The sequence below is a fragment of the Perca fluviatilis genome, chromosome 3 (genome assembly GCF_010015445.1).
Source record: "Perca fluviatilis chromosome 3, GENO_Pfluv_1.0, whole genome shotgun sequence".
NCBI classification, from domain to species: domain Eukaryota; kingdom Metazoa; phylum Chordata; class Actinopteri; order Perciformes; family Percidae; genus Perca; species Perca fluviatilis.
Window position 1 is genome coordinate 33,833,833 of NC_053114.1, and position 19,167 is coordinate 33,852,999.

Genomic DNA, 19,167 nt, shown 5'->3' on the forward strand with positions numbered 1-19,167 from the left:
TGTTTCCCATTGATAAAATGAAATGCCATGTTAAACATAAATACATACTGATATGATTACAGCAAAGACAACGTCGGCAGTATTGACGGCAAAATAGGCTACAGGTATGTATTGACATACCTGTAGCCTATTGACCGGTACAATATTGACAGGTACAATATTTTAAAATCGATAATTATTTTTAATTTTTTTTTTAAATTACATTTATATCTGCAGTTATGTCAAAACCTAGAGACTTTCAAAACATCAACATGTCATTTATTAATATGTATTCGTGTCAAAATGACAAATAAACATCTTTTCCTATTCTACTTTGCATGGAAATGCTTCCAACACGCTTGCGGCTACACACTGGCTACGTGGTGTGAGCGTGTCAGCTGCGTGGCGTGTCCGTTTTTATTTCGGCTCCCATGTTAACAGGTTAGAGCTTGCACACTGCCTGCGTGACACGCACGTCTCAGGCGCGGCTCGAGCCGTGCTGAAAACGCGTGCCTGCTAGAAATAGGACCGACGCCTATTTTTCACGCAAGCGTGTTGGAAGCGTTTCCAGGCTTAATAGAATACAAAAAGATGTTTATATGTCATTTTAACACCAATACATATTAATAAATGACATTTTGATGTTTGAAAGTCTCTAGGTTTTGACATAAATGTAATTTAAAGTTTTTGTAATTTAATGTTGAGGTTCCCCTGAGCAAGACACTAAAGCCCCTAACTGCTCCAGTGGGGATGAGTCCATTTTCTAAAGATGAAAAAAAATAATAAAACTAAGACAACAAAAGGTCTGTATAACTGGACCAATTCCTTAATTAAAAACAATGCAGCAAGGACACCAGAGGATTTTTAAGATTTGTGACTTAAAATGCTATATTTTGATCTGTGTTAAAACCCATATTTGGGGTCTTGAAGTCCATATGATTTATTTAAGATATTTGAGGCTGTGAGTAAAAAGGCATTTCGAGGCAGCTTCAGCGTACCAGTGGCAGCAATCTGCTGAGCTCGCTGAGGTCCGTCGGCTTAACGCACAATGATATCTAGCTCCTTCTAAATGGAACTAAACCGTAAAAGATTCAACCTTCCCGACTGCAAATTCCTCATTCTGATCAGGTACAGCACCGAACGTCCTCAATGGGAAACAACTCGCCGCAAACACTCGCACATCGCAAAATTGGGATGTTGTAATAATGACCGGACCTTTAATCATGCATGGACATGCACGCATATGTAATGTACATGTGGTACAACAGGGCTGCGTGATGATGGAGCTGCAATTTTAATTCATACCTCTGCGCAAAGTCCTTGACGATTCTGCCATAGTTGCATCGACAGGAATATCAGCTGCAACAAACTAAGCACTTCTCATTTCTCCCTTCGTTGCTCAACAAATGACAAGACTGTGTCACTTGTCTTGAACTGTGCATAGGTAGAGGGAGCAGAAACTGAAACAAAGCGAAATGTAACACCAGTTCCTATTTTTATTCTGTTGTGTAAGACTTTGTTGGATGAAAAGAGTTATACACACTTACATGTATATTCATACATGTAAGTGCGTTTGACTCTTTTCATACTGTTTTGCCATAATTGGAGCACCAGCAAAAGTAACCACAACATACAATATGATAAATCTGATGTAATAAAGCTGCATAACAGTGTGCCATCATACTTATACAAATTATCAATTATACAAATAATATTTTTATTTTTAAATTGTTACGCTAAGAATAGTGGCATACTCGAGGGTATCTGGAATAGAGATTTAAATGAAGCAAATTATAGAGAGGTCTGCTGGGACACAGTGTGGGAAAATCTTAGTGCTACGTCCAAAAACCCCAACCATCAATTAATACACTACAAGTATGTTCATAGGATGTACCTCACCCCCAGAAGGCGTTATTCTATGAAGATCACCACGTCTCCAAACTGCGATCTCTGCTCACTTAACATCCAGGGGTCTTTCTTGCATGTTTATTGGGAGTGCCCCGGCGTGGTTAGATTCTGGAAGGAAATAGCTCTCACTTTAAGTGACATTCTTAAGATCAGGATCCCAGTTTCCCCTGCCTTACTTCTGCTTAATGATGACTCTTCTTTAAATCTGTCCCTGCAGCATAAATGTATTCTATGGGCCGGTCTCACAGCAGCTAAGAGGATGCTGGCCCTCAGGTGGCAGCCGCCACATTCCTTGGCTTGGCAGCACTGGGCCAACTCATTTCTTGAAATTGTGCTGATGGAGTGGTCCGTTGCCCGTATGCACGGGGCCAGTCATGAGACTCTGCAGGCATGGGAGGCAGCATACAAGTTAGTTAAAGAAAGGGTGCAGCATGGCCGACCTTGATCTTTCTGTTGTATTTTTATTTGGAGAGAGATCCTGGGTGGGGGGGGATTATGGGGAGTCGCCTTTGGGTGGGGGGATGTGGGGTGTTATAGGGGTCCTAATTCTGTTGCTTCCCTAATGATGTGCAAAGGACTTCATTTCTGTTACATTGATGGTTAGGAAAAGAAAAGAAAAAAAATGTGTATATGTTTGTGATTATATATTTTTTTGTACATTTTTCAATACAAAATTGATCACAAAAAAGAATAGTGGCATACTCTTCCGAAATTTGAGATTCTCATCAAGAACTGTGCAGCCCTCACATACGCACAGACAGACAGACAGACAGACAGACAGACAAAATGGCAGATTACACTGACAGCTTTTACATGCTAAATCTCTTTACTGCAGCCCCCAATGAGATAAATATAGACACAACTTGCTAGCTCATGTTTTTGTTTTTCTCTCTGATTTTAAAGGTTAGGTTCTTACAATCAATTATTAGATGACGTGACTGTGTTTGCCAGCAGCGATCGTATTAAAAAGGGCTAATGTGGTAAATGCCTGAAGTGATACACAATATAACAAAAAAAATATTGCAAAACTGTGAGAAACGTTCCAACAGCCAGTTACTTGCTTAAATGCTGACTTATATGCCTTACTGTGCTCCTTTGATTAGTACGTACTAGTTGGTAGGCTAAGCTCACCCTTTAAGTACCACCCTCTTCCCAAAGTATAGCACAAATAGCTCATTGATCATTTCAAAACAGAAGGAGCCCCCTTAAAATCCACCTAGCTGGGCTTTTGAAGGCTACCTGATGTCCTCTATCTAGCTATTCCAAGACTATGAAAAGCGCATAGCCAGTTTCAAAGTATTAAAATGCACTAGTAGCATAGCAGGTGGCAGATTTGAAATGTCAGCAGCTCTGGTCACTACTTTTTGCCACCATGGGAATTGTTTGCAATGCCGTCTTTCCTTTTTCACAGCCAGTTCTGCAGTGTGACTATATTTGGAGACCAGCTGCTCTGCAAGACTAACTAAACTGCATTTCCTTTCCCTATACATCTAAAAAGGATTACAACTGCTTGCTTATATTTTTCTTAAAATATGTAACTTACCAACTCTTCATTTCTATGAGCACTTCACAAGAAGAGTGTGGTTCTAAAATCGAGTAATGTGGTACCTACAGATTCCCACAATAGAGTTTTTTTTTTTTTTTTTTAAATGCAAGCATAGTGTTTGTGCTTTTCAGATGTCACGGTAAAATCTAGTACTTTTCAGCCGATCTTCTGTACACTGCGTGTACAACTTAGACGCAAATTTGGATAGTTCTGAGGTAAGGTGACCACCGCTATCGTCTAGTTTTTTCATGTTCCTCATAATGGTTTTAAAAGGCGGTCAACATTTGTGAGAACAGACCAAGGAGAAGTCTTGAGGTGTCCGTTTTTTTAGACAGCTGTCTAGTAATGGTGAAGTCATGACTTCAAGCATATTGTATCTTCAACTTCCCATGTCGAAAACATGGGGTCCAGCTAAAAATAAGAAGCTTAAAAATCATACTCGATCTCAACGAGTTATTTTCAGTGGCAAAGGACATTCTAGATAATTTCAAAATAAATAAAAAAATGTAAACTTTGCTAAGTACAGTACGTCTGAGGAAAACATGAACCCCCACAAACTACTGCAAAAGTGCAAGAGCAAAAATGGCAGAGATTCTGACAAAGAAAATTAGCTAATAGGCTGAATACATTTGTAGATTCAAACAAAACATCCACTTATAATGCACTTATGTGGGTGTTAAATGTTTCAATATTGCTAAAATTTCCTGTGAAAGTTGAAATCATTTAGATACAATTTACTGAGCGTTGTGGCAAAGCACTAGACTAGAGCATCACTTGTCCTTTTTAAGTCCCAATATAAAAGGAGGCGTTGCAGTAAAGGAAAGGGGATGCTTGGCCTCAGTGATTTCTCTCCTGACTGACCTGGGACTACAGGAGAACGGTGATCAACGATCACAACTGTTGACCAGGGAAGAAAAAGGGGAAAAAAGGGTTACCAAGGCAACGGAGACATTGTGTTAAACATTCCTGTCACGGTGATTGAAGACTGTGTGTAAGAATGAGCTGCACCAATATGCGTCTTTGTATGGGACAGTGAGCTGCAGGTTGACAAGAAAGTGTCTGAAGACAATTAATGCTCCGGTTGTGCTTGGGAGGAAGTGCGTGACGTGCACTCTGTATATATACACAGTACACCACTGTTTTGTGTTGTTAAAGCGTGTCTGTTGTGCTCCGAGTGTACACCGAGACTGCCTGTTGTGTGTCTCTTAAGCCGTTTATGTGATCATACTAGCTTTGTGGTTGCGTTATTGTAAGCATTTGTCACTCTTATATCTGTTGTTCTTCCTTGTTGGGAAGCAGCAGAGGATTGTTGCTAAATTAAAATTGTAATAACAGGGCCAGCTGTGTTTCCATAGTGTTTTATAACATGATTCACACGTCACTGCCAGATCACCTTTCCTGTTTTGTGTGCCTTGTGTTACGACATTAAAAACACTGGAAGTGCTGGCGAAGTCTGCCATGAAACTGGCGTGTTTTTGCCAGAAGACTTTAAAGAATGGTAAGGATTGCTGGTAAGGGAGAGCTGATCCAGATTCAGTTTGATGTGCTGAAATGAAACATTTGTTTTAAATTACTGCTAACAAACTGGGTGAACATGATATTTTAATTTCTACTTTAAAGTTGGCTATCAGCATATGTCACTAGTAAACTTTGGCCTTTGTTTGTCAATTACTACTTAGTACCAGAACGTTTTGCTATGGTCAGGGTACTCAAAACTTTTCCAGCTTCCTCCCACTTTACTAACTGAAACATTTCTTCATATCTATGGACTTTAGATCTATAGGTGTGTGTGTGTGTGTGTGTGTGTGTGTGTGTGTGTGTGTGTGTGTGTGTGTGTCTGTCTCTCTCTCTCTCTCTCTCTCTCTCCCACTCTGCAACACAAAGGGGCAGATTCACAGCGCACGTAGCAACAAGCCCTGATTGGCTAAGAGACGTTAGTTCGGTTCCAGCTGAGGAGAACTGTTCTTCTGTTTTGTGAACTCAGCTGCTATTATTCTCCCACTACACAACAAACAAACACACACACTCAACTCAGACTGACACGCCACCTTGCTCTCTCTCTCTCTCTCTCTCTCTCTCACACACCCATCATTGTCAGCCATGAAGAAAGCTGTTGTTTAGAAGCTGAGCAACTTGCATTCTAGGGAAGTCACATGGTAAATGAGCTCTGAGCCTCTGGGAAAAAAGTTTTCATCATGAGGCATGAGCACTTAACAGACAAAACTCATCTCAGCTCAGGCTCTGTCCGAGCTAGGAACTGATTTAAGAGAAGAGTTGTGGGCTATTTCTATCAATTAGTACTTCTTTCACTTGGTTGTTGAGGTCTTTGTCTCCCTTCTCCATGCACCTTTCTGGTAGGTAAAATTGTACAAGACAAATTCCTGTACATTTTTGGTACATAGCTATTGAGCAAAATATGTTTTTTTTATTTTAGCCGTATATGTGACATTAGTAGTTCATGTAGTTTAAAACCACACTTACTGCAATACACATTTGTTGAGTTCATGCACCCAAATCCCCCTTAAACCACTTGTGCTGCTCCTCCTTCTTACAGTACTGTATTAGGTCATTTCTGTATGATGAAAGCACCAGTAACAAAGGTTGCCTATCACGGTTAAGTAACCATGGTTGAAGGAGTGCAACCTCACACTATGCCAGCTGATTTCAGTGAGAAGCACACCTTTACCCAAACTGGTTAAAGATTGGTAAAATCAGCTGGTATAGCATTTGAAATCAGACATAAACCTGCATACTCTCTGCCAACTCCTCATCACAAAGGTGCCAATTAAAATCCCAGATCTGCTCAAGCATTCTAGGTAAGGAATGAGATACCGGTATGCGCTCTTCGTCTTCAACAACCATAGCAACTGAAGTCCTTGATAAGGTACTTAAAGCCCCTATTATTCAGATGAGTGGCTTGGTGGCTAAAAGAGGAAGAGTGGTTGCACTGGGCAGCTTCAAGGTGTGAATGCATTAGGCTGAGTAAATGTCAAGCAGAGTGAAGCTTAAAAAAAAAAAAAAAAAAAAAAAAAAAAAGTTGTATGCTGTAAACTTTCAAGAGATTTAAAAAAAGAAAAAGAGAACCATGAATATTCAATGTGGTAAGCATACTTGTGGCTAAAGGGGACTAAAGTGTGTGACATTTACTTGTTCATAACAATTCATCACACCTCTCCTAATCCGCCTCTCATCTTTCCTGAAATGACAGAAAAATGATCTTCAGACGCAGTGCCCTAAGGTTTGTTGTAGCCTCCAAAGTGCCCTCTCTCATATTGTAGCTAGGCCACCTAAGCCCCTGTTATTCAGGCAAGAGTGGGCCTTTGCAAACTCATTGTCTAACAAACACCTGTAATGCAACATGGAGTGGAGTGAGAACAGCAGTACTGGTCAAGGTGGGCAAAGTGGGAATTACTAAGCCCCAGTAGAGCCAGTCTCCAGAACCCAGTCCTGCTTAAACTAGCCTTAACAATGTGCACTATTAGGTACAAACTTTCACATATTAATTTTATAGAAATGTCACAAAGCAGTGAATGCACATCCCAATATTATTTACAATATTGGCAAGAAGGCGAAAACAACATCAAGGTTTCTTTAGGAGAATGACATTTTCAAGATGATATTTCATTCTCCAAAATTGTTACTCTGTGGGCCACTTCATTTATCTGTGTGCATGGACGGGGGTCTCCTTGAACAATTCCTATCTCCATAATGGCAACATCAGTCACTATTAAACAGTTTAAACAAACTTTAAACAGTTTAAATGTCCACAAGCTGACTGCTGGTATCTACAGGACACTAGGGCAGTAGGACAAACCAGCCTCTCTTTGTAACCAAAGCCACCCTGTCCAACATGAACGAACAGACATTTGACCTCTCCGGTGCTGCCGGTGCCAATTTCTAGAAAGGTGAATCCAAATTGAGTAGTCTGAACAGCGTGGCTCCAAGGGCCACATGAAAAGTGTCAGTTGTGGCACAGATCGAGGTGGTTGGGGACTGGAATGAACCACTTGGGTAAAGAAGCATAAGGCCAAGTCTTGAGTTGGCTAGGATAAGAAACCCTCACTTAATTCTTGTACTGAATGATTAATCTGCCATTAAAAGGCCATCAAACAGCTCTTGTTCACTTTCTCTCCTTTTACTTCACACCTTTCATTATACTTCATGTATTTATCATTTAGAACCTTCTATTGTCAGGAGTGGCTAAACACAAAGTTAAAACTCATTGACCCCAAGTTCAACAACAGCATTTATTAGCAGCATGTTTCCACATCAAAAACAAAAACCTTGCCACTAAAAAAACAGCTGAGTAAAAGGGGGGGAAAAAAAGAATATTAAGCTAGTTTAACAGAACAGACCGATTGTCAGTTGGTTTGTTGTGAGGATGAAGCAATACTGGGGGGTGATAGGGGAATTTACTCACTTAATATTGAGGCCTGAAAGTGATGAGACAATGGAGAAAAGGAAAGGGGATAGTTGTGATGAGTCTCAAATTAACTTAACCTCACACTCTTGTTAATAAACAATGTGCTTAATGCCTCCACAATGAGCCCCTGAGGTACTCTCTGTGAACACATGCCACTTACTTTAAACTGAAGGAATGGTTCACATTAGAGATAGATCACTTATTGCTCCATTCATATTTCTCTTGAGTAATCAGTATCATTGATTACCCCCAGTGTAAATGCACAGACAAGTCATAGATAACATGTCTTAGATTTTTGTTTTGTTTTTCTTGTTCCATCTTCATGCCGTTATCAGACATTTAAATTCTTTATCATTGAATATGATCTTTTAGTCTACAACAGCACATTGTCAGCATGGGAACAGAGACCGGTGAGATGTGGGTTGTGTGTGTTGATCTGTTGTAGGGCTGGGCGATATAGATCACCAAAACAATGTAAAAATGTGTATTGTAAATATTTTTCTATATCGTTTCTTAATAAAAATTAGAAAATACTCAGTTCTTTCCATTTTTCAAGTATTTAATTCACACAGGAGTATACAAAAATAGACTTTACCATGTGGTTATTTCATGTAGATTATTACCAAGGAGGTCAGGTTTTCGGTTTGGTTTGTCGGTTTGTCTAAGGTCGCTCAGTAGCATGGCTCTTTTATTTGATCAAGTAGTGCGTTAGCGTTCACACAACCTACATTTCTTCAAGCATTTGTGAAGCTCAATTGCAGTGGAGCGTTCTGCTGTGGTCTGAAATAAAACTGCTGAGGATCACTGACGCCATGTACCAAACCTGTATGTGCGATGTATAAAAATAAATAAAAAATAGCTACAATACAGTAGACTACTTTTGCCATGTCGCTGTAGCTTTGCACTATTGGCCTCGGCGGAGGTCCATTCTAGTTTATTTATTGAATGCTACATTGTGATATACATCGATGTATGAAATGACCTATATCGAGATAGAACATTTTGGCCATATCGCCCAGCCCTAGTCTGGTGTATGAGCTTGATTTAAGTGCAGGCTTGCATAACACTCTTTGCAACCAAAAGATGTGTGGTGCCTGGTAACAGACCTTAAAGGCTGAATAGGGGTCAAGCCCCTTCAGAGTCAGACTGTCTGTCAATAGCAACTTTAATCAGTTTTAGGAAATCTGTAACCGACAAGGCACTAGTTTCTTTATTAAATTTAAAAAGGAATTCTGTTGCTGTTATGCTCTAGAAACACTACTGACAGCTAATGGTTTTAATGTCTTCATCCAGCAATCAATATAAGTATACTGCTAAATCTGTCAGGCCCTACTATTGGCCTACCTATTTCATTCTTGTGTTTTAGACAAGTCAACCAAGCTCTATTTCTGTCAATATGCTTTTTGTCAAAATAGTATCAGCAGATAGTGGTGGTGGAGGTGTTAAATGCTGGGGTGTTACAGTAGCTGTAGTCTATGCGACGTGATTTAGAGGACAAGAGAGAAAAAGAGAGGGGAGGGAAAGATAGGATAGTAAAAGAAGACCAGTGGAGTGGGGAAAGTTGATTCACTACAAGGTCAGAGAGAAACAAAATTGCCTGTACAAGGTCTTCCCTCCTTACAAACTTTGCAGAATAAAAATAAATCACACATCCCCTAACATGCTCATGTGCAAATACTGCTGAAAGTTAAAAAAAATAATAATAATTCTTAGTTATTAAAATAACAGAAATGGTCAAAGCATGACAAAGAATACTAGAAACATTCATGCCAGGCATGAGTGCTTTTTCTTCGTATGTTGTTTCTGAGCAAGGCGAGCTAGCCCCGCATAACTTGCACTGATCTACTTATCTCACACCAGGGTTTAACTAGGGAAAGGAATGATGCAATATGGGACTCTAGGAAATAACCGTTCATGGAGATGAAGTCCCTAAACTACAAGTTACTACTTAAAACATTTTAGCTACTTCATTCAGAGCCACATATGAAGAAGAGACACAAATCAAATATATAACCGAAGACAAACTGAATATGTCAAAGACAGACAGAAATAAAGAGTGAAAGTGGAATACGCAGAAAGAGACATAGATATCGCACCCACCACAACACCACCCTTACCAGGAGAAAACCACCAGGTCCAGATGGCTCTTCCTGTTCCTGCAGCGCTGACTGCTGGTTGGTTATGAGGAGCCACGGGGGCAGGGCGATGTGACGCACACACAGACAATGACATCACTGGCTCTGTGACACCCTGGCAGCAGAATTGCGACCCATGCTGCTACGTTCAGCTTTAGCCAGTCCAACACTAAGTCTGCATGGTGTATTTCTGTGTGTCCGTACAGCTTGTTAACACTAAGCCTTAATACGAAGTAGCTGTACTAAATACACCTGGTTTTATGTTGGGTGCGTGTGGATACAGCTCGCTATGACTTTAGTGACTTTAAGCATTAGCATATCTATATTTATAGGGTAAAAGAGCACTTGTGTACATGTCCTGATAAAGGGTTGGGGTGCCAAATAAAATATTACAGCATTATGCAAGAGCATTGCTGGACTGGGAGGACTGGGCGTCCAATCCCGTATAGCAGCTAGGCCACTTACAGTCAAATCTGTCACAACAGCATTGATTTAGGCTGATTACTCCGGGGGTCAGGATAGTAATTCACATCTGAATGCCTACCCAGTATTGGTATTCATTGCAAAAGGCAGCTCTAAATCTCGCTGTACAATGGGGAGTCAAATATCCATGTTCAGTGCAGCTGGGTCAGCAAATGGCAGTGGTGTTGTATTGAAAAGGCAATAGGGTGACGATACACTTATGTTGGCTTGAACTAGTTGATGAAATTAATACATAATGTAACATTGTGTATGCGTAAACACACCTACAATATCCTATGAGAGTTTTATTTTAAATCTCAATGAAATGCAAACTTATGGTTTTCAATGTATGTTGTGTTTAAATCCAGTTGTCATACATGTAATAAGTAAATGACAAATTACAGGGTGTGTTTTGGAATTTAAAAAAAGACCGCACTACCAACCAGTGCTACTTTTGATGTAGCTAAAAATCTTAAGAAGAGAGACCCAGAAAATAAATGAGTCGATCAAGAAAGGGGAAAACATAATAGAGCAACAGTTATGGCTGCCTCCTGCTATGGGGTAAATCATTGCAGAGGAGGAAAAGACAACACAGGAGAAGACAGGTGCTGTACAGGACAACAACCTTGTATGTCACTCTGTTATCTGGGCCTCTCGTCAGTGAGAGTGTATACTCTGATCCGCTGGCATGTGGCTGGGACATCTCAGGGCAGCTGTAATCTGGCTGAGCGCACGGCAGAAGGCAAGCAGTGGAGTAAATTGGGTGAGGGGGGTTGGTGGACTTGTATTCAACTCCTCCTTAAAGGACTAATGACTCCAAAACAGGAAGCACCATCATACAAACGCACAAAATAACATTGCAGAGCAGAGAGCAGGAACACAGCGCTAAGGACTGCCAGCTGACTGAGTCTCTCCAACTGGATTAGCTCTGAGGTCATCTCTCTGTATATTGTTTGATTTGTGTCTGAAAGGGGGAGAGAAGGAGATATGTAGTCGAGGGCATAAAGGAGGAAGCGGTCTCAGCCAGCATTCTTAGCTTATTGCTCACACAGTTCCCCCATATGACTTCATATCACCATCAAATGCAAAGTTTTTTTGTGTTTAATGTTCCTTTCAGTGATTTGGTTATGAAGAGGACCGCAGTTGAGCAAAAACAGCCTATTCTTATAGTGTAAACAATTCCAATGTGGTTTTTGAATCAAACTTTGCCCTTTCTACATGTGGCAATGGGAACACACCAAAAAAAAATGATGTCCTTATCCTACAAATAAAACACAGCGTTACCACACTTGAGCTGAAACAGTTTGAAATCTGTATAACAAGCCATGTTTTTCCCCAACTGGTGTGAACGGGTCCCGGGTTTTCCATAGCTGCTCTTTATGGGACCTGTAAAAGCCGTCAGTTGAGCCACATGGTTCAACAGTACAGCACGTTTTAGGGCCAATAGCGATTGGTTTGTGTACTCGCTGCTACACTCATTCTCTCCTCACACCCACATGCACTCACACACACACACACACACACACACACACACACACACACACACACACACACACACACACACACACACACACACACACACACACACACACACACACACACACACACACACACACACACACACACACACACACACACACACACACACACCCCATCCTGACTCACAGCTCAACTCACAGAAAAACAAGGGGGTCAGATGACTCTGGTTAGGCCTCTGAGCAGAACATAAGTGATCCTCTTCTCCTGTTATAACAAAAGCATGGCTCACAAAGAGAAGCTGCACAAACATGAAGAAAACTCTGAAGTTTAAATTCTTTGTTTTCATCATGAGCTGAGGTCTTTGAAGACCGAGACTGACCCTGCTTTTTTTTTGGATACCAATTCTGATACAGGGTTCCCACAGGATACCAGCGCTTCTTTTTGTTTTTCAGTTTTAAATATGTATACCTCATGGTATCGAACCAATTAGGATCATCCTTCCATGTCTAAGATAATATGAGGCTGTAAAAAGACAATTTTTTTAGGACAATTTTACACAAACATTACTATTACACATCTGTATAATCGTGTTGTTCTAGAAGCTTTATAAAATTGTGTTGCTACAGCGCTGACTAAGAAACTTAATTTGGATTGGTCACATCGGCCTGATATGGGATCTATTTATTAAGGTCAACATCAGCACAGATACGGAATCGATATGTTGCATTTGAGCAACACCAGTTCCCAGAGTCCCCTATCAAGGTGCTAAAGGTGGAGCACAAGCCCAGGTATGACTGGTTACAACCTGAATCTATGGCTGGGCGATTAAATTATATAAAAATGTCTATTGTATATAATTCAATTGCAATGTAAAAAAAAAAAAAGGCAATAACATCATTTGGAAGACGCCTTACATTCTGATCCTTGTACTTTATGTTCACTTTGCTCTGCAGTTCTTAATAAAATGAGAAAATGCTTGGTACGTTTATATTATTATTATTCTATTTGTGAAGTATTAATTCATACAGAAGTATACAAAAATAGGCTTTATTATGTGGTTATTTCATATGGCCTATTTATTTATTGAATGACCAGAAAACATGCTATATTGTGATATCGTTATCAAGATATGAAATACACATATATATACACACATATACACACATATACACACATATACACACACACACACACACACACACACACACACATATATATAGGGATTGAAGATTTTGGCAAAATCACCAGCCCTACCTGAGGCTACATCCACACTACTACGTTTTCATTTTGAAACAAAACGATCTCCGTCCAAACAAGCGCTTAGGCTCCGTATCTTAAATGATCTCCATCCATATTAACACATCTGAAAATGCATATCACATGACCATTTGCATACACTGACTGAGCATGCGCTACGGGGTGTAAACAAGAAACAGATTGTCTAACGTTACTTTGGAGTTGAAAATCATGGATGTGTAAGTTCAATTTACAGAAAACACTTTGGAGAAATAACAACAATGGCGAAAAGTAAGACCAGGGATGTATTTGCTTGGACTGACGACGGGGTTGGACTACTAAAAGGTTATTAGTGTATATGTAAGCCTGCCTTAATGATAAGACTGACTGACCTGGGTTTTTGTCGTCGATTCCAAAGATCCCAGTCTCTGCCCGTCAAGACTACAACCCAACCCCGGAGTTCTTTAACTCAAACAGGGTCAGCAGTGTTTCCAAACGTCTGTGGATGCGAGGCGGAAACGTAGCAAAAGATATGTTTTAGTGTGGATGTAGCCTGAATCTATCACCTCATCACCCACCCAAAGCCTTGGCTGGACTTTTCACAACCACCTGACCAGGAGGTCACAGCCTGTGATGCTTGTTGCATGAGTGTTCATGTTAGAAGCACATGTCTGGACATGTTCAACTCTCCCCTTCAAACTCAATATAGTTTGGCTCTCCTAGGAACCCTCAATCCAGCATCAGAGCAGTGAAATTGCCTGCTCTGTGCTCAACTCGACTTTGCTGTGGTCCAGGTTACTAAGTAAACAGCCTCTTTCACCACTGCAGTCCCTTTCTCTGAGAGCAGAGAGAGCAAAATAAGGAAGGCGTTTGGGCTATAAGCAACCTGGTATCTCCACCACAGGAACAGTACAGTATGTGCCAAATAACAATAGCCCCATCGTGACTGCCAGTCAAACAGGGAGCTACTGCTGGAACAAGCTTTCATAATTAGAACATTCCGTGAGTGAGCCAACCTGACATGGTGACAGCAATCCATGAAGGATGAAGAACAGACTTGCTGCAGTGATGTGCATTTTAGTCTTTTTGTATGACACAAGGCAGGCATACGGTGTTTGGTTTTAAATCATTTCAATATCCCCCAATTTGAGTCAATACTTCAACATACAACAGATGTGTTGCTGTTCACAGCTGACCCAGCATGCTGTGCTGCATTATTAGGCTATAACTGCAGTGTACAGTGTCACTCAGTCAGTGTGCCCTTTACTCTGGGCAGTCACATCACACAGATGTCTGGGTCAGTGCTTCTATTTAAAGCCTCTGGATCCTACAGTCAAGACAAGGCAAGGCTAGGGTTAAAAGTCTAGGCCCATATAGGGCACGTGTTTACTGTGTATTGTGGAGTCCCATTACCAGCATATTGTAGCCTGACAAGCCAGACCCACATCAAGATGTTGGGACTGGGAACTCACTATTGGCAGGGCTCAATCCGAGAGGCGGGATAAACGGTTGTCTTTCAAATTCCCTCTGCACTCATAGCCAACCAGAGCAATGCTAGTTGATAGATTAAAGGTCCCATGGTGTGAAAATTTTACTTTATGAGGTTTTTCCCCCAGTTCCCCCAGCCTGCCTATGGTCCCCAATTGTCTTGAAATGGCGAAAGGTGTAAACCGAGCCCTGGGTATCCTACTCTGCCTTTGAGAAAATGAAAGCTCAGATGAGCCGTTCTGGAATCTTCTCCTTATGAGGTCATAATGAGCAAGATTACCTCCCTTTCTCTGCTTTGCCCGCCCAGAGAATTTGGCCCACCCATGAGAGAGAGACATCATGGCTTTCAAACGAGCAAAGTGGCAGTTGGTCAAGGCCACACCCCCACTCTCCACCTTGCCCCTCCCTCTCTCCTCCTCAATAGCTACAGACAAAGAAATGGCACATCCTAAGGAAAGCTCATTGTGGGACTGGCTCTAGTGGCTGTAATTCTGCACCAAGGCTGAATTTCGGTAAGGAGACTTCAGATACAGTATTAGGGGACCACTAAGGCCTATATAAAAGCATCCAAAGAGCACCATGTCATTGGACCTTTAAACTTTTGCCGTATCCGGTCGGCAAAACTCCGAACACATCTTCCTTTTTTAAGAATGACTTCAGTGCTTAACTCCAAGTCTTCGAGAGTCGTGGCCAAAGCCAATTCGAAAGACCGCTGTTCGCCAGCAGCAGCCATCTTCTTTATTTTCAAGTAGCAGGGAATTTACACAGAACCGTCGCAACTCTGCCGTCCTCATGTTAAACCCGCCTGCCAACTCTATACACGATGTGATTGGCCTGACCAGAATTTGGTTTTTCCAGCTCGCAAGCCAATGGAGAGTTGCTAGACTGACCCTTGCTGCAAATTACATTTGCTGCCGCTAGGGTGCGTCTAGATTTCCAGGCTAAGCATATTGTGCTCTAAGGAAGATCCCACTCAGGCCAGTCAGCAGTCTGACTGCAGTTTCATAACCTATGCAAAAACACAGACTATCCCTGATTGACTGCAGCTAATCTCATCATGTCTGAGAACAGTGTCTCTTCACTGCTTCCAAGTACGGTGCTATTGTGTTGTTGACAACGGATCAAGTCAGCTGTTGCCCTGGATCACAAACAACCATGTACAATCAATCACAAAGTGAATGATTTAGCTTAATCAATGCAGGACCTTATAAGATAATGTCAATTGTGCCAGGGCACAGATTAAGCTTGAGATAACCTTTACAAATGAATGCAATAATAAAATTAGCATAATCACATTGAAACAAACAGGGGTGTCCCCTCTGTCCCTGTTTTACCTCTTGCTGCAGATACAGAGACATGTAAACAGGTTGCAGAGCATACGGCAGGAGCCTGATTTTCACAACAGGGTGGGTGTCAAGAACATTTTGCAGCAGCCCTTTGCAAGAGACTGTCAAAACAAGAGCTACTGGAAAAGGGAACAGCATTTGGAATGAGAGGCTCTTGCAGGTTATATGTTGATGCTAAATGAAATAGGGGGGAAAGAAACAACTGACATTCGTGTTCACTTCCAAAACTGGAGCAGTAAATGTGTGTTGCGTGTACACGTCCTCATAGGGTCAGGCTTTGTTAATTCACATAACCAGTGACCAGGATGACCAGCTGTTACATAAGTTCCTGGCCTGATTCTTCTCTCAGGGGAAGGGGTACAGTCAGTCCACTAAAGCTGGAAATGTACAGCTTGCCCACACACTGACCATCAAGTCCACTCTACATACGTCCGTGTGTATGTAGTGCCTACATGTGTCTGTGTTTGTGGTGCTTTACATACCTCGCTCCGACTTCATGTTGTCCAGTGTCATCAGGTTGCCTTCAGGGTCTCTTGCAGGTCTCTTGCTCAGTCGTCTCTTTTTTTTCTATCACACACAGCCTTTTCACAGCCAACCCCAAATCCTCTGTGACTGAGACCTGCTGTATTAGCTAAGCAATAATATCAGCTTTGATGCCTGTGTGTTGGTGCCAGCTGTCCTCTACCCAACAACAAAGCATTGCTTTGTTAGCATGCTACTGTAGGCTTCCATCGAGTCGCACTGTATTGTCCAACTGACTAACACAAAGACAGCTGATAGCCCGTCACAGTTAGCGTTAGGTAATGGAGTTGTCAGTCTGCTTACTGGCGAGTAACCAATCTGACTACTAGCATTTAACTAGCAAGCTGGCTACTCTTTACAAGTCGTCTCAAATTCCGCCACCTGAACCATAGTTACGTCGCGATGCATTTCTGTGTCCCCTCTCCTGTAACATTGGCTCTGCTAAAACCGCAGGGGTTGCCAATTCTGCAGTGTTAGCTAGCTAGACAGCAAACACAACTACCGTTAACTAACTTAATCGTCACGGTTTAGTTAAGCGTCTACTGGTGACGACGACCTCCCAAACATCCCAACCCCCAATGTAGCGCAGGTAGCCACAGCTCAGCTGCAAACACCGATTCCGATGACGGACGGTCTCGGTTTTTTTTTTTTTTTTTGCTACGACGAGAACATATTCAGCGCATCATTCGTCTCACGAAATGTAAACCTGTGTTATCAGACGGATATGGTCCACTTTCTATCCACCCGCAGCCTTTGAACCGTCGCCATCTCTTTAACGTTAGTAACGCCACCTGTGCGGACTTCCTTTGCGAACTTTTCAAACCAACAACAAATAGTTAGACTCTACTCCAACAACGCTTCGTAACAGAGGGCAACGTTTTCCACGAGCGTTTACTCAGCAGCAGGTGCTAATTTAAGGGCCAGTTGACTACTAAAACTAAAAGGTCGATGCTGATATTATTCAGACGAAATGCAGATGAAAGGAACAGTGAGTCCTCCTCAGTCGTGATGCTTACGGTCTGCCTCCCCTCCTCGCTTCCCTCCCCACTGCTTGTCAAAACAGATCAGTGCAGCTCCAGTCACGTGTCCCAACAACAGCCCCAGTCGTCACTTCCCTCCCTACCAGCCTCGCATGAACTCGCAGCCATAGCAACCGCAAAGTTAGAAGTGGTACCAAAACTCGTGAGCAAGACGCGCTGATGAAAACAAGCTTAAAAATAAAACGCCGCACCTTAATATATGCATTTACAGTTCTGTAACATAACTGACAATGGACGTCTGAGTAGCGACACGGGATAAAGAAGAGATGGGCTTCTCTCTGTAAGCTGATTGGTCAGTGGAAATCGGTGCGCGTTCACGTGCGCACATGAGGGTTGGTTTTTTTCTTCCCCGGTCGTGAACATTTTGTTCTGGCTTGCTTGTATGAAGCCAAAGATCGTGTGTGTTTAAGACAATGCTGTTATATGTTGTAGTATAAAGTCTTGACTTGCTGAGAGAAAGCCAAGACAAGTTCCTGGCAAATGCATTAGATATTAACTTTGGAATGCTTTGCTTGTGTATATTCCAAATAAATAAACTGTCCTATATTTGGCCCTTGTTATGATGTTAAACAAGAGAGAGAAATTGGGTTTTCAATAATAGGGTAATATTAAACAGAAAAAGCTGTGGGTTGTAACTTACAAAATCAAAAATCCAAACCATAGCAGGCCAATATTATTCCAAAATCTGAAATGTAAAACATGAGACCCATATTTAAGCCCAAGGTGATGTTATGGCTAAGCAATGCCAGATATATTAATGGTACAACATCAAAATCAGAATAAAAAAAAAACTAAATATCCACTAACTAGCTAACCATCCAACTTTGGCCAATCATTGTAATGAGAAAAAAAATGTTACAACGTTTTTTTCAAAAACAAAAGTAAAGTTAAGTTGAAATTAAACTTTAGCATGTGAAGTTAAAGTGAAAAAGAAGCAGATCTAGAACTTGTGGTTCTGCTTACTACTATGATAAATGCAGGATGTGGTCCGTTGTCATTTTGGTACAGACAAAAAGAGGACAGAGGGAGAGCTCTTTGTTTTAATCTTTTCTCTGCTTAAACCTCTTGGAACAAAGGCAAAGGCCAAAATGAGGACACTAGAATCTGCTTCACAAATCTGTTTGACAGCTGCAGTTGCACTTTGTGTGTTATTGGTGTTTGCTACACACAGATAGACTCTACAGAGTGGAATTGAGTTTGGGGAAAGAATACTACTATTATTATAATTATAATATTTTGGATAGTCTAGAGAAAAAGTAAAAAAGACTATCACGGTACCAGAGACAAGTGACCCATAGAATAGGGTCATTAAGTTCACAATAGCAATGCAAACATACCAGTTGATTGTGGGCATTTCTGGCAAGGGAGCAACATTTACAAAGTTAGTCTACAGTCACTGATTTACACCAAAATTGTTGTTCCTAAATTGTGTGATGAGACACATGAAGCCTTATCAGCCAGTCTGGGATCCTTCACATGACAAGACCAACTCACATAAGAAACCATGTGGTGTCCTATTAAGGATTTAGCTTGGAAACAGCTGGGTAAGGGGTGCTGTTGTGATTGGGTCAGGGGTTAAAGGCACTGTGTTAGAGCCATTGTT

At 41.4% G+C, this 19,167-nt stretch overlaps 1 protein-coding gene across 2 annotated transcripts in view; it reads right to left on the reverse strand.

Moving 5' to 3' along the window:
- fam214a (family with sequence similarity 214 member A) overlaps positions 1-17,798 on the reverse strand; it is a 34,300-nt gene extending 16,502 nt beyond the window's left edge. Inside the window, exon 1 of one of the 2 annotated variants that reach the window (XM_039794193.1) lies at positions 16,485-17,798. In XM_039794193.1, the coding sequence (XP_039650127.1) occupies positions 16,485-16,515 (31 nt within the window). In that variant the 5' untranslated portion in view covers positions 16,516-17,798. Of the gene's footprint in view, positions 1-13,560; positions 13,668-16,484 lie in introns of those variants that run through there. The other variant, XM_039794195.1, reaches the window with a different exon arrangement.
- Between the last annotated feature and the right edge of the window lie 1,369 nt (positions 17,799-19,167).